Genomic DNA, 15,059 nt, shown 5'->3' with positions numbered 1-15,059 from the left:
GGGAGGGAGAAAACACCAGTTTTACCTCTTGCTTTCACGCCTGTTCACTGGCTGGGTTTCGGAAGGAGATGCTGAAGCAGGATGTTTTTGAGGATTCTTTTGGGCGAATCAGCATGTCTTTGCATAAGTTGTTCAAATACTTAATTGCACTTACTATTGAAAGTGGGTGGCTTATTTCTGATCTGGATTTCCAGCCTTATTTCTGCCTAGCTTTGGTTTCCAGCCATCAGACGTCGGTTGCTTCTTTCCGATAAAGCTGTTGTTGGAAATGTTTTCTCAGTAGAGATTTTCTAAATCAAATTAGTCCCCTGGCGGATGAGTGTAAGTGATTGAGCTTCTTACCGTGAGACAGGTCCCCCAAGCTCCCATGAGTCTACATGCCCATTTCTGAGCCCTCTATCTTTTTGGAAGCACGTAGTGGAGAGCCACGTGTGGCATTACACCAGCCTTTTGCCTTTCGTGCAAGGTCGGGGTGGTACCTTTCTCCTACGCAGTATTGCTCTTTGTTAGCATGACCCTCTTTAGCATTAGCTTGAGAGAGCACGTTGCAGTTGGATACTGATGTACTGCCCACATCCTTTCCCATGCTCCTGGGCACAGCCTGGCTGTCTGTGATGGGTTCACCCTGGCTGGTTGCCAGGTGCCCACCAAAGCCGTTCTATCACTCCCCCTCCTCAGCTGGACAGGGGAGAGAAAATATAAAAAAAAGAGCTTGTGGGTCGAGATAAGGACAGGAGAGAGATCACTCACCACTTACCGTCACGGGCAAAACAGACTCAAACTTGGGGAAAATTAACTCACTTTATTACAAATCAACCAGAGTAGGGTAATGAGAAAGAAAACCAAATCTCAGAACACCTTCCCTCCACCCGTCCCTTCTTCCCGGGCACAGCTTCACTCCCGGCTTCTCTACCAACCCCCCCAGCGGCACAGGGGGACGGGGATGGGGTTTACGGTCAGTTCATCACACGTTGTTTTCTGCCGCTTCATCCTCCTCAGGGGGAGGACTCCTCACACTCTTCCCTGCTCCAGCGTGGGGTCCCTCCCACAGGAGACAGTCCTCCACGAACTTCTCCAATGTGGGCCCTTCCCACGGGCTGCAGTTCTTCACGAACTGCTCCAGCATGGGTCCTTTCCATGGTGTGCAGTCCTTCAGGAGCACACTGCTCCAGCGTGGGTCTCCCATGGGGTCACAAGTCCTGCCAGAAAACCTGCTCCATGGGCTCCTCTCTCCACAGATCCGCAGGTCCTGCCAGGAGCCTGCTCCAGCGCAGGGTTCCCACGGGGTCACAGCCTTCTTCGGGCACCCACCTGCTCCGGCATGGGGTCCTCCACGGGCTGCAGGTGGAGATCTGCTCCCCCGTGGACCTCCCTGGGCTGCAGGGGGACAGCCTGCCTCACCATGGTCTTCCCCACGGGCTGCAGGGGAATCTCTGCTCCGGCGCCTGGAGCACCTCCTCCCCCTCCTTCTTCACTGACCCGGGGGTCTGCAGGGTTGTTTCTCTTACATGTTCTCACTCCTCTCTCCGGCTGCCGTTTTCCTGTCTGTCCCAACTCTTTCCTTCTTAAATATGTTATCACAGAGGCGTTACCACTATCACTGATTGGCTCGGCCTTGGCCGGCGGCGGGTCCGTCTTAGAGCCGGCTGGTATTGGCTCTGTCGGACACAGGGGAAGCTTCCAGCAGCTTCTTACAGAAGCCACCCCTGTAACCCCCCCCCCGCTACCAAAACCTTGCCAACAAAACCAATACGCTGTCTCAGGCATCCAGGTATGTGGCATTTAATGCCTAGTCACTGTTTGATTGGGTTTTGCACAGCTTTTGGAGGGGGCTCGGTGCTCTGACATCTTCAGCATGAGGCACTGAAATCAGGTTTTCCAATTCTTAGCACCTGCTACTCTCACCTGTTCAGAAACACACCAGCAAACGTGCCAGCGAGAAGTAAGCGTATTGTCCAAAAAATCTGGGCCATAAAGGCCGCATGTGTGAGACAGGAGCTTTTGAAAATCAGACCTTGAATGTACAGGTGGCTTAACTGATCTCAGTGCAAATGCTGGTGACCTTTTTTCCTGTTCAATAATTAAAGGTTACATTTGCATAATTTATTGGACAGTTATTTAGATTGTCAATTCTTTCCACTCACATTTGTACAGACTTCAGTTTAAAAAAAAAATACCTATAAAAGATGGAGAAGGATGGCAAATGCAATAGACCTCTCCCCCATTCAACCTTCCTGTGGTAAATCCTGCTGTGTCCTGCAGAGGCAGTAAGAGGAGGGTGTAGACAGAGGGGGATCCTCTTCACACAGAGCCTGATTAAACCATGGAACTCAGTGCTGCACCATATTGTGAATGTTAAATCTCATGCAAGTTTTGGTGGGAAAAAAAAAATAAAATTAGAGTAATGGAAGGAAAATCCACGAGGTTAGTTAAACATTGCAAAAGAGTATTCACTGCTCTTGCCTGAGGGTGTTTGGTGAACCCCTATCAGGCAACAGGAGCCTGGAAGGGCTGGCGTTGCTCGGTCTGACACTTAAATTTCTTCCTGCTTTGAAATAAAATTTTCTTTTCGTTTTCTAAATGGAATTAAAATGTACTATATTTAACTGCAGCTTCAGGAAAGGTAAAGATTAAATTAATTCAGTGTTTGAGAGATTAAAAGTGTCCTGGTTTCAGCTGGGATAGAGTTAACTGTCTTCCTAGTAGCTGGTACAGTGCTATGTTTTGAGTTCAGTATGTGAAGAATGTTGATAACACTGATGTTTTCAGTTGTTGCTCAGTAGTGTTTAGACTAATGTCAAGGATTTTTCAGCTTCTCATGCCCAGCCAGCGAGAAAGCTGGAGGGGCACAAGAAGTTGGCACAGGACAGAGCCAGGGCAGCTGACCCAAACTGGCCAACGGGGTATTCCATACCATATGACGTCCCATCCAGTATAGGAACTGGGAAGTGGGGGCGGGGAATTGCCGCTCGGGGACTAACTGGGTGTCGATCGCCGGGTGGTGAGCAATTGTACTGCGCATCATTTGTACATTCCAATCCTTTTATTATTACTGTTGTCATTTTATTAGTGTTATCGTTATTAGTTTCTTCTTTTCTGTTCTATTAAACTGTTCTTATCTCAACCCACAAGTTTTACTTCTTTTCCCGATTTTCTCCCCCATCCCACTGCGGGGGGCGGGGGGGGGGGCAGTGAGTGAGTGGCTGCATGGTGCTAAGTTGCTGGCTGGGGTTAAACCACGACAGTCCATTTTGGCGCCCAATATGGGGCACGAAGGGTTGAGATAACGACAAACCTGACCAGACCTTGTTAAAACAAATTTGTTATAAGCATTCATTATATTGGTCTAATAGTCGCTGATCATTATGTTGATTTATGTGTTCTTAGAGTTGTTGCTCTGGTTTTTAAAGTTCTGTTATGTATCACCTCGCTTGCTGTATGTAGTCTCTCTTCTGCTGCTTATCATCCGTGGGAGGTGGATTAAGGTTTTCGCTTTGATATATTGTGTAACACTGGTTTATGGTATGATAAAGTCGTCGGCTGTGGGATTTATCCAGTACTTGCACTCAGCATTGTCACCTTTATACTTCGGGAGCCATGTGTGGGAAACTATTAATAATTACACCATTTACCTTTCCTCCTTGGAAAGCCAGTCTATGGGTGGGGTACCTTTCTTCCCCTCTCCTTTCTCCTTCAGTCCAGTTACAATGGTGTTTGAGAATTTTGAAAAATTTGAATACTCTTGGGATGTTGAGACCAGCATGGTCCTAGCCCTACTGCTAGGAATTAGCATGCTCCTGAATGTGGTTCAGCTCTTGTTTAAGGTTAAACAACTATTTAAGAAGATCACCCAGAGATTTGCCCCGAGGCTGGATAATTATGAGTGGCGGGGTGTGTGGGGTAGTATGGGCAAGTACCTAGAAAAGTGGGCACCTCCAGTGTTTTGGAAATTCACCCCTGAACAAATGCAGAATCCAGAAGAACTAGTAAAATATTTGGAAAAGGTATGCTGTCACCCCAGCACCTCCAGAGAGATACAAATCACTGCAACGTGCTGGGGCCTGGCCCATGCCTATCGAGCCCTGTTCGACACCACTCAGTACCCTCAAGGGGAAGAGAAGGTCTCTGGACCTAACAACAAAACGATGAGCACTGCAGTCACTCAAACCTCAGCAATGGGCGCTGCGGCCCCTCCAGCCCCGGCGACGAGCACTGTGGCTACCCAAACCTCAGCGACAGACACTGCAGCCCCTCCAGTCCTGGCAACGAGCACGGCAGCTACCCAAACCTCCGCAACGGGCACTGAGGTCCCTCCAGCCCCGGCGATGAGCACTGCCGCTACCCAAACCTTGGCAACAGACGCCGCGGTTATCCAAAACCCGGCAAGCGGTACTGCAGCTGAACCAGCGGATCAACCTGCACCAGTATCAGTTGCCCCCGTACAGAAAAAGTAGTATACAAAAAAATCAGTTCGCTTAGCAAAGGATGAAGGTGAGCCAGGGTCATCACAGGAACAGGAGGAAGAGGCAGAACCAGAGTTAATAACTCGGTCCCTGTCCTTGAGTGAGCTGCAGGATATGCGAAAAGATTTTGGCCGCCGTATAGGTGAGCATATTATCACCTGGCTCCTCCGATGCTGGGACGATGGGGCTAATAGCTTGGAATTAGAAGGTAGGGAAGCCAAGCAGCTGGGATCGCTTGCCAGGGAAGGTGGCATTGACAAGGCAATTGGAAAAGGGACGCAAGCCATCAGCCTCTGGAGGCGACTCCTGTCAAGTGTGAAGGCAAGGTACCCCTTTAAGGAAGATGTTATATGTCAATCAAGCAAGTGGACCACCATGGAAAGAGGTGTCCAATATCTGAGGGAATTAGCCATGCTAGAGACGATTCATTATGACCCGGACAGCCCACAATTACCCAAAGATCCAGACGAAGTCCAATGCACATGACCCATGTGGCAGAAGTTTGTACGGAGCGCACCATCGTCCTATGCCAACTCACTGGCGATAATGACCTGGAACGGTGAAGAGGCACTGACAGTGGATGAAGTGGCTCGCCAACTCCGTCAATACGAAGAAAATCTCTCCTCCTCCCGACAAGGCTGCATTTCGGCTGTGGAGAAGCTGTCTGAGGATTTCCAGCAATTCAAAGAGGGTATGTCCTATTCCCCACCTGTAAGGACCAATGTCTCAGCTATTAGGAGTGAGCGCTCCTCTGCCCAAGAGAGAGAATATAGAAGGTACACACCACGAGGTGCCCTGTGGTTTTACCTATGTGATCATGGAGAGGACATGAGGAAATGGGATGGAAAACCTACCTCGGTCCTAAATGCACGGGTACGTGAGTTGCGAGGAAAAACCATCACAAAAGGGGATTCTACCAGGAAAAATGCCGCTTCAGTTTCCAAACAGAGTAGAAGGGCTGATCTTATTTCTGATCCTCTTGAAGGGAATTCTGAGCCAATTTTACGAGAAGTGAGTACTGGATACTCTGACCAGAATTAGAGGGGCCCTGCCTCCAGCCAGGTGCAGATATTTAGAAATACTTCTGAGCATTACAGAAATGTTTTCACTCAGTCTGAGCTTTGGGTGATTTGTTTTCGGAATTTGCTTCCACTGGCTGTGGCTTTTCCGGCAGGCAGCACTGCACCCCAGTACAAACCACATTATCATTGAAGGTACTACTGATAGTACATACAGTCAAATTAATTAAAAAAAAAAAATCCTGCACAATGATGTGTACATTCTTTTTGTGTCAGAATTTTTAAACTAACTTTGCAGTTATTAAATGTGACCAGGGAAATGAAACTAATTATGTAATAAAATATTTAGGGACAATATAGTTGAAATGAAATAGTTGATCATCATTGAAGAGCTTTTTAAATCGCTGCTATGTCCCTAGCACAGAAGTGTTACTCTAGTTAATGCAGAGGTTGTTGGACGTTGCTGCATAGTGAAGGAACTGTTGCTCACTCTGCTTGAATTACCCTAAATGCAAATCTTTCTGCTACCAGTGTGATAGGTATCGCTTAGTTATCCAACAGGAATGGCTGGCAATTAGTGCATGCTTGCTGATTATTTTCTGCATCCATGAGGGATTTTCTTAATCAAAGTTGTTACAAATAAAGTAAATATCTGTGAGGCCAAACTGTCACTAAGGGAAGGATTTGAGGTATTCCATTAGGGTACTGTGGGGTCCATAGGTGCTTTAAAACGTATTTGCATTGGCACTCGGGTGTAACAGTTTACCTTTTAAAAATAAACTAATATAGAAAGAACATAACTTTGCAAAGGGCTTTCTGCTGGTTTATGTACCTTAATCATTGCCAGGCTTTTTTTTTTCCTTGGAATTTTTCCTTTGGCAGCAGTTTCTAACCTGTTTGAATAACATTGCTTTGTTCACACTGAAGAGTTTCTCCTGGATTAGAAAATGGGGCGGGCGGGAAATCCTTGTATATTTACATGTTTGCTGTGTGTCTCACATGTCTGCCTAAACCACATTTTTATATCCTCCTCTGAGGTTAAATGAATGGCTTTATCCTGACAGAACAGATTGGTCCGACTAAATTTTACCTGTACTAAAGTAGAAATTCTGCTTTTCTTCTTCCTTCCCTTCCCTTCCCCCCCTCACCCCCCCCCCCCCACCCCGCAAAATTTTACCTCAGTCCCTACCACAGCTGCTAGCACTCCTGATGCTGTTGACAAATACTTGGAGACACCTGGGGATGAGAATGAACATGCGCATTTCCAGAAAGCCAAGGAGAGACTTGAAGCTAAGCATCGTGAAAGGATGTCTCAGGTAAGGGGAGATTTCTTTACTTAGAAATATGGGAGGGAGTTTCGTCTGTCAAGTCCACCCTCAGCAAGTTTGCAGACAACACCAAGTTGGGAGGCAGGGTCGATCTGCTTGAGGGTAGGGAGGCTCTACAAAGAGATCTGGACAGGCTGGATCGATGGGCTGAGGCCAATCATATGAAGTTCAACAAGGCCAAGTGCCAGGTCCTGCACTTCAGTCACAGCAACCCCATGCAGCGCTACAGGCTTGGGGAAGAGTGGCTGGAAAGCTGCCCAGCAGAGAAGGACCTGGGGGTGCTGGTTGACAGCCGGCTGAATATGAGCCAGCAGTGTGCCCAGGTGGCCAAGAAGGCCAACGGCATCCTGGCCTGTATCAGAAATGGTGTGGCCAGCAGGAGCAGGGAGGTGATTGTTCCCCTGTACTCGGCACTGGTGAGAACGCACCTTGAAGTACTGTGTTCAGTTTTGGGCCCCTCCCTCCAGGAAAGCCATTGAGTTGCTGGAGTGTGTTCAGAGGAGGGCAACCAAGTTGGTGAGGGGCCTGGAGCACAAGTCTTATGAGGAGCGGCTGAGGGAACTGGGGCTGTTTAGTCTGGAGAGGAGGAGGCTGAAGGGAGACCTTATCGCTCTCTACACCTACCTGAAGGGGGGTTGTAGTGAGGTGGATGTTGGTTTCTTCTGTCAGGTGGCTGGAGATAGAATGAGAGGAAATGGCCTCAAGTTGCGGCAAGGGAGATTTAGGTTAGATATTAGGAAAAATTTCTTTACTGAGAGGGTTGTCAAACATTGGAATGGGCTGCCCAGGGAAGTGGTTGAGTCGCCATCCCTGGAGGTATTCAAAAAGCGAGTGGACAGGATACTTCAGGACATGGTTTAGTGGGCATGGTTGATGGTTGGACTCGATGATCTTGAAGGTCTTTTCCAACCTAAATGATTCTATGATTCTAAGTCATAAGATGCTTGGAGTCCTTCATTTTCTTATTTCACAAGGCTTCAGCCAGCTGCCCTACCTATTTGCAATTTTGTACATACTCCATTTACTGCCTTTCTGACTCCTATCTAAGAATTCGGCTGACTGGGACATAAATTTGTGGTTGGGTTGCAGCTGCAATCATGAGTCACTACAGTTACTTGTGCTGGTAAATCTGTTAAAAATTTCTCTCATTTTTGTGGAAAAATGTTTGGTTTGTGAGATTGTTCTTATTTCTAAGTAAAGAACTTGACCACTGTATTAGTCATCCTTCCTTTGTAGCAGCTGAGGGAGGAGATTGCTTGTGATTAGCTTTGTTCTCTGTGTGTAGGCATACATGGCTGTGCCCTGGGGTAACATAAGCTCGCATATGTTCATCTAATGGTCTTGAGCCTCAAGGTAACATGAAATGCATCTAAAGCTAAAGAAAAGAGGAAAAATTAGTGCTTTTGAACTGATCCAAAATCCAACTGAATCAACCCTTTTGTTCCTTTAACCAAAAAGATTTGTGTAGCCTGAAACTAGACTGTTTTTAATCCTATTGAACACTAAGAGATGAGCTATCCACTCTCTTCAGAAATAGGGTTTATAATAGCAATGCTAATAAAAAATTGTCACAGTTCTGTCTAATAACAACAAAGAAAAATATAAGAGGTTTAAAGGAAAGCCTGTGGTGCATATTTTTTTAGGATGGAACAACCACAAAAATGAAGGTAGTGTAATTCAGATGCACTGCATGTATCCTTGTAGCTATTTTACTATAATTTATCATTGTAACTTTGTTCCCCTGTTGCATTTTCAGTGTTACTCTGTGTTACTGACACACTAACCTTTAGCTATGTGCTAAAATGTTTGAGTAGGCCTGAAATTAAGCTCTTAGAATAAGGCCCCGTCTACTGGCACTGTAGCTGTGCCTGGCACTCTTCTAGTAAACAGAGCAGGGCATCTTACCTGAAGCAGTCACCCGATCGGTGCAAACCACGTGCCATGAATATGGCAGTTAATAGGTAGGAAGAGATGTGCTCCTCCTCTGCTTGGGAAGCATTGTAGCACAAATAAGCTATCTCCTTCTTAAATACAGAACATAGTCCCAGTCTAACGCTTGTAAAGTGTTATGATTTCCTGTCCTCTGGAAGATCAAACAACTTCATTAAAGCAACCAGTGGCTGAGGCAGCCATGGTGCAAGCGCTGCCTTTTTGCCTGGCTCAGAGCCGCCCTAAGGCGAGGGGTAAGTCGGGAAGGAGGTGAGCAATGGCTCGCAAGGCACCTGCATGCTGTGTTTCCCCCAAGGGAATGGCTCACCCCAGTCCTCTTCATAACAAACTTCTGTGTGGCTACACTACTCAGTTTGGGAAGGACAGGCTGGGAATTGGGAGGACAAAAAAAGTTGTGCATTCAGCCTGCCCGGCCGAGGAGAGAGATCCTGCCCCAGCCAGGCACACAGACGGTCAGCGGGTAATGCAGTCATCACCCTGTTATTACCTCCCCTTGAAATAGCCTTTTTTTTAAAAAAAACACTGTAGGAGCAGGTGTCCTGAAAGCAAAGGACAGTCAGCACGAAAGGCAGGTTTCCCTGGAACAATCCTCAGATTCCCACCATGGTTTCAGGTTTGTCTCCAAAATCCAAATATGTAAAGGTTAAGCTGAGTAATTATGGGCAGTATTTGGGTGAACTGTGTATTTTCTATTTTCTACAAAGCTGATGGTTTGTGGAAAAGAGCTAATCAAATGCACGGGCACTCAGACAACATCATATAGAGAAAATGTACCACGTCAGTGCTTGAGGCCAACAAAATTAACTAGGAAAAGCACTGAACCATAGCATCAGAAAACTTCTGAATAAATGCGCTGCACATTTTAGCATGCGCATTTGGGGCAACTTCATAAATGAAGGCTGTGGTTCAAGGGTTTGACTGAAGATCACGCTGGTGCTGTGTGTGCTCTGCCCTCGTTAGCGCATTCCCAGCCATACTTTCTGTCAGTGCTAATGAGCATACAGCTGCGGGGTGAGGCAGGTCAGCTCCCTCATCTCACTGCAATGTCACTCCTCCAAAAAAAAGTAAAATAACCAACTCTAGCCAGTTCAGCAAGCTAAATCAGACCTGGGAAACAGCAGCATGATAGCTACATCAAGAAAGTAAGTTCTTTGATCTTTAATTTGCTTAAGCTGCTTATGAAATCTCAGCTTAAAGTACATATGTCTTGAAGTACATGGAACCCCTGCAGAGCTTTGAAGAAGAGAGTTAACTTGTTTTTAAAAATTAGTTTTCCCTTCTATGAGTAATGTTTTGTACAGCGTTGAGCTAGCCTCTCCCAGTTAATGTTTCAAATGTTTAACAAATATAAGATCTTATGGAGAAGTAGAAAAGCCAGCTGGTTTACCATTCTGTGTTTCCTCATGTGAACTGTGATACGTCTGTGTCCCATATCACTGGTTTCCTTTTCTAGCAATGTATTTAAAAATTGCTTTTTACATTTTCTTTAAAATCGGGTATGTTCTTAATACGTGTTTAACTAAAAATTAATTTGAAGCTGTTACTTGTTATGTTAAAATCAGTGCTGAATAAATTAACTCAGTAACCTTTTGACATCAATGTTATTCTCAAAAAAAAAAAAAAGGTAGCAAGTAAGAGTCACTAGCTGAGTCCTCCAGCTGCACTGAACATATTTATTCTTTTTTTTTTTCCTCAAAGTCCAGTTCTTTCAAAGCTGAGAAATGGGGCCTTATAAAGCAGCAGAAATGCCCATTTTTTGTCTATTAAAAAGAGAGGAAATAATCAGTGGTTTTAGGAAAATGATCGAGTCATTCTTTAAGCTTGATAAATGTCATAATCTGAAATAAATTGGTTTGTTCACAAAATATAGATACTTCTTTTAATTAATAAAGCAGCTAGTTTTAAAACAGTATTTGATTTGATGCACGCTTTACTTTGTAGCAGCCAATTAACTCAAAAAAATCAGATGCATTCTGGTTCATATATAAAATGTAATCATCTAAGGAGTAGGGAAGTTTATCATTAAAAAATTAAATTGGAATTAATTATTTTAATAAAAACATCATCAGGGCAAATGCAGATATTCTGTATATCCTCTTTCTGAGTTTTCCCTTTATTTACTATGAAATCCTGACAACTTGTTTCTTTTTCTCTTGCACAGAGATATTCACACAGGCAGAGACCCAGCTTCTGTCGATGGTCATGTTGGTTCATAGTTCACAGCTCCTAAAAGACTCTCACTAGGGGAGTCTGTGCTCTTTAGTACGATGACCTGATGCACCTCTGGTTCAGACTGTTCTAATCCCTTCAGCTCTTAAGTGTCTGTCCCTTTAGACTACAGGCCATAAAAGTTTTTCTGCCTTTACTATCTTGCACAGCACCTGGAGAAACAAGGCTTAGAAACTTTCCTAGGCAGTACTGTAAAGAGAATTACATTAGCATAGAATTTTAAACTTTTCCCAAGAATTAGTAATGCAACGCCACATAACAGCAGATCTACATTCCCATGCAAACAGGATAGCTATTCAGCAATGCATGTGTAACCTTTAAATGTTTGCTCTTCTCTGACAGGGAGAGAATATGCTAACTGATTGCAGGATGCTGTGGTTCTTATTTCCTGTTTTGGTACAATTCCCCTTTTCCTCTTTCTCTTTCCAGTTTGTTAACTCCTTTATAGCTCCCTCACTTAAAGAGCTGCTGCTAAATAGCCTGGTGGAACCAGATATTGAACCTTACCCAAGGGAGCAGTATATTTATACATTTCTCTCCTCAAATATCTTGTGACATTCTCATGTCTTAAACTTACTCTTCCTCTGGCTGTTTAAAATATTTTAGGAATCATAGCATGTAGAGTACTTCTGATAGGAACTTAATGATACCTTGTCTCCTAGAGTAGTCTTGCTTCTTGGAAGTTCATTTCCAAAGCAAGCATCTGAAAATGCAGTCCTCAACCAGCCTGAACAGGGCTGGTGTTATGTTCAAGATTTTTTTTTGATCCTTGCATGCCACTAGTTCCAACAACCTGGAGGGGTCTTCAGCTGATTTTTAGTATCAGTGGCACCATAAATGGTTTGCGTTGGAAGGGACCTTAAAGATCATCCAGTTCCAACCTCCCTGCCATGGGCAGGGACATATTCCACTAGACCAGGTTGCTCAAAGCCCCATACATCCTGGCCTTGAACACTTCCAGGGATGGGGCATCCACAACTTCTCTGTGCAACCTGTTCCAGTGCCTGACTACCCTCGCAGTGAAGAACTTCTTCCCTACCTCTAATCTAAATCTACCCTTTTTCAGTTTAAAGCCATTACCGCTTGTCCTATCACTACATGCCCTTGTAAAAAGTCCCTCTCTGGCTTTCTTGTAGGCCCCCTTTAGGTACTGGAAGGCTGCTGTAAGGTGTCCCCGGAGCCTTCTCTTCTCCAGGCTGAACAACCCCAACTTTCTCAGCTTGTCTTCATAGGAGAGGTGCTCCAGCCCTCTGATCATCTTTGCGGCCTTCCTCTGGACCAGCTTGAGCAAGCCCATGTCTGTTTTATGCTGGAGGCCCCGGAGCTGGATGCAGGACTCCAGGTGGGGTCTCAGCACAGCAGAGTAGAGGGGCAGAATCACCTCCCTCGACCTGCTGGTCACGCTTCTTTTGATGCAGCCCAGGATACGGTTGGCTTTCTGGGCTGCAAGTGCACATTGCTGGCTCATATACAGTTTTTCATCCACTAATACCCTCAAGTCCTTCTCGGCAGGGCTGCTCTCAATCCACTCATCTCCCAGCCTGTATTTGTGCTTGTGATTTCCCCGACCCATGTGCAGGACCTTGCACTTGGCCTTGTTGAACCTCATGAGGTTCACACAGGCCCACCTCTCAACCCTGTCAAGGTCCCTCTGGATGGCATCCCTTCCCTCTAGAGTACCAACCATGCCACTTGGCTTGGCGTCATCCACAAACTTGCTGAGGATGCACTCAATCCCACTGTCCATGTCCTCGACAAAGATGTTAAATAATACTTGTCCCTATATTTCCTAGATCCCACCATCTCTATTATTGTATGTGGGAGGGCTCTTTCCTTCCTTAAAACTGACTGTCAGGTGAGTAGGAGTACACACCCCAGTCACAGTCAGGGCTCTTTGGAGAGGTTTAATGATGTTATTACCAGAAAAAAGGTCAAGACTTAAGTGTGGAACAAAAGCCCTTGACAACGGTAGGCATCTTATTGGCATGACTTTAACTTTCTAACTAACCAAACCTTCAGGCAAGCACCTCTGCTGGTCTGATTGCTGTAACCCAAATGTCTGTCGTAAATTCTTTTCTTGCAGCTATGCTTCTGTGCCCTAGTGTAAAAAAAAGAGTAAATACTGCTGTTTTCAATATAATGAGATTTTTTGTACTTAGCATCTCTCTTAATAATGAATGACACTTTCTGTACTTCCTATTTTCCTCTTGCTGTCCCCTCCAGCCCAATTTCAAAAGGAGTCTGCCAGGCACTTAGTCCTGAGTTCTGAGGAAGTTTGACTTTGAAATGGCTTGCTTCTTAAATCTCAACCAGAAGTTGTCATTTTCCCTGCACAAAGCCACCAAGCCTTGAAGAGCCATAAATCTGTGTGGCTTTGATAGATCTGGGCTGTCAGAGAAGAATAGGTTTGTAAGTGCATAGAGGCCAAGTTCAGCCTTTTTCTGCACATGCGTATCCGGGCAAATTTTTTTCCCCTCCTGCTCTTTGGTTTCCTACAGAGTGCTACGGCATATTTCTTAGTCACTCATAATTCTCTAAAGCGATGACCTTCGATGAGAGCAGAAGTTTTCTCTGGGTGGTGGCATGACTTCCCATAGATAGCTGTGGGGCAGCTGTATCTTCAGTTAGTTAGGATACACACAGAGATGCTTTCAACCATTCAAGTCTTCTCAGTTGCAAAAATCGGCACTCAAAGCACACCTTCTGCAATCTTTACATTGAATATTGTTTCTGCAAACAGCCATGTCATTCTGATTTTTTCACAAGCCATTCACTGTCCTACCAAAGCTGAACTCTGAAGCCCATAATTTACATTCCTCCCAACTAGCTGTGTAGGCTGTCAGTTTATCATCCTGCCTTCAATGCCTTTAAAGGTTTAGAGAAATAAAACAGGCAGAGACCTGGTCTGGCCAAAGGTCTCCTTATCACATTACCCACAATACTTGTTTTCATCATATGGATTAGCAGAGGGTTAGTTTGGGGGATAAAGATGGCAAAGGAACTCTTGTCCTGAAAACCCATCAACTGCTCATTCAGAATGAAAAAGAGTATTAAGCAGATGTCAGAGATGTGATTTGAAGACATAAAAGGAGAAGAGGGAGAAGAAAATCATAAAGTTGCTAACCTAGGCCAATGCTCAAGCTTGAGCACATCACTGTGGTTTATGACTTGAATTAATATAATGTTCACATCCTGCACCAGTGACATTTCAGGTCTCTAGGAAGGTGCTGCCTGTGAATTAAGTTTTCTTGGCCACCACAACCATATGGCCTAAGTGGTGTACAATTAAAAGATTAATACCTAATGTGCACTTAATACACAGCAGCACTCTGAGCATTAATAAGTTTTTTGCAGAACACATCATGGTGCTCTAAATTGTGGTGTTGGTTCATGTCCTCTAGTTCTGCTGTGTCAGAGAAGCAGTAAAATCTCCTGATGTCAAAGTACTGGGAAAGTAACTGGTTGTGGGGCGACCTGTAACTTCAGTGCACTGCACATCATGTTCTCTGTTGTCAGCTGCTTACTACAACCCCTTGAAAATGAATTTTCATGTCTCTCTGTAAATTTTGGTTTCCTACCTCCCTAGAGTTTGGCTGCAATTTGCACATCAATGCTTATTTGTCTGATGAGAAGATAATTTAAATTGAAGAGGTACTTCTAGGCTGCCAGTTTATGTAGGTTGTAGTACAATTTTTGGGACTTAAGTTTCAGCTTCCAGTTCCCAGTAAAAGAGCGGAATGAAGTTAAGACTGTGATTTTTAAGTACTTGACTTCAGGTTTTTGTGCTTACGACTGCTGTCTAACTATGTCCTTGCTGAAGCCCAGAAGCAGGCAAAACAATTTCCCACTTTAAAGTTTTCAGCATCATGTTAGCTTCCCAAAATGTATGTCTCCACTCTCTTGCGCTATTATTGAGGCCAGAATCTCTTGCAGATAAACAATTTCACTGCTAGTGAGTTGACCTGGTTTTACTATGACTGAGTTATTGCTATCTGGAAATACATTCCCAGGCTTTGGGTCAAAAGGAAGATGAAAACTTGACAACAAAATCCCATACGTTGAGTCGGTCT

At 44.9% G+C, this 15,059-nt stretch overlaps 1 protein-coding gene across 4 annotated transcripts in view; it reads left to right on the top strand.

Annotated features, from left to right (window-relative positions):
• Positions 1 to 15,059, top strand: part of LOC115343587 (amyloid beta precursor protein) — a 243,124-nt gene that overhangs the window by 158,968 nt on the left and 69,097 nt on the right. For all 4 annotated transcript variants that reach the window (XM_030019716.1, XM_030019719.2, XM_030019718.2 and 1 more), the window contains one exon: positions 6,665 to 6,798. In XM_030019716.1, coding sequence (XP_029875576.1) covers positions 6,665 to 6,798 — 134 coding nt within the window. The remainder of the gene's footprint in view (positions 1 to 6,664; positions 6,799 to 15,059) is intronic.

Source organism: Aquila chrysaetos, chromosome 7 (genome assembly GCF_900496995.4).
Source record: "Aquila chrysaetos chrysaetos chromosome 7, bAquChr1.4, whole genome shotgun sequence".
In the NCBI taxonomy this organism is placed as follows: Eukaryota; Metazoa; Chordata; class Aves; order Accipitriformes; family Accipitridae; genus Aquila; species Aquila chrysaetos.
Note: the sequence above shows the minus strand (reverse complement) of the source record. Positions and strands in the feature narration are given on the sequence as shown.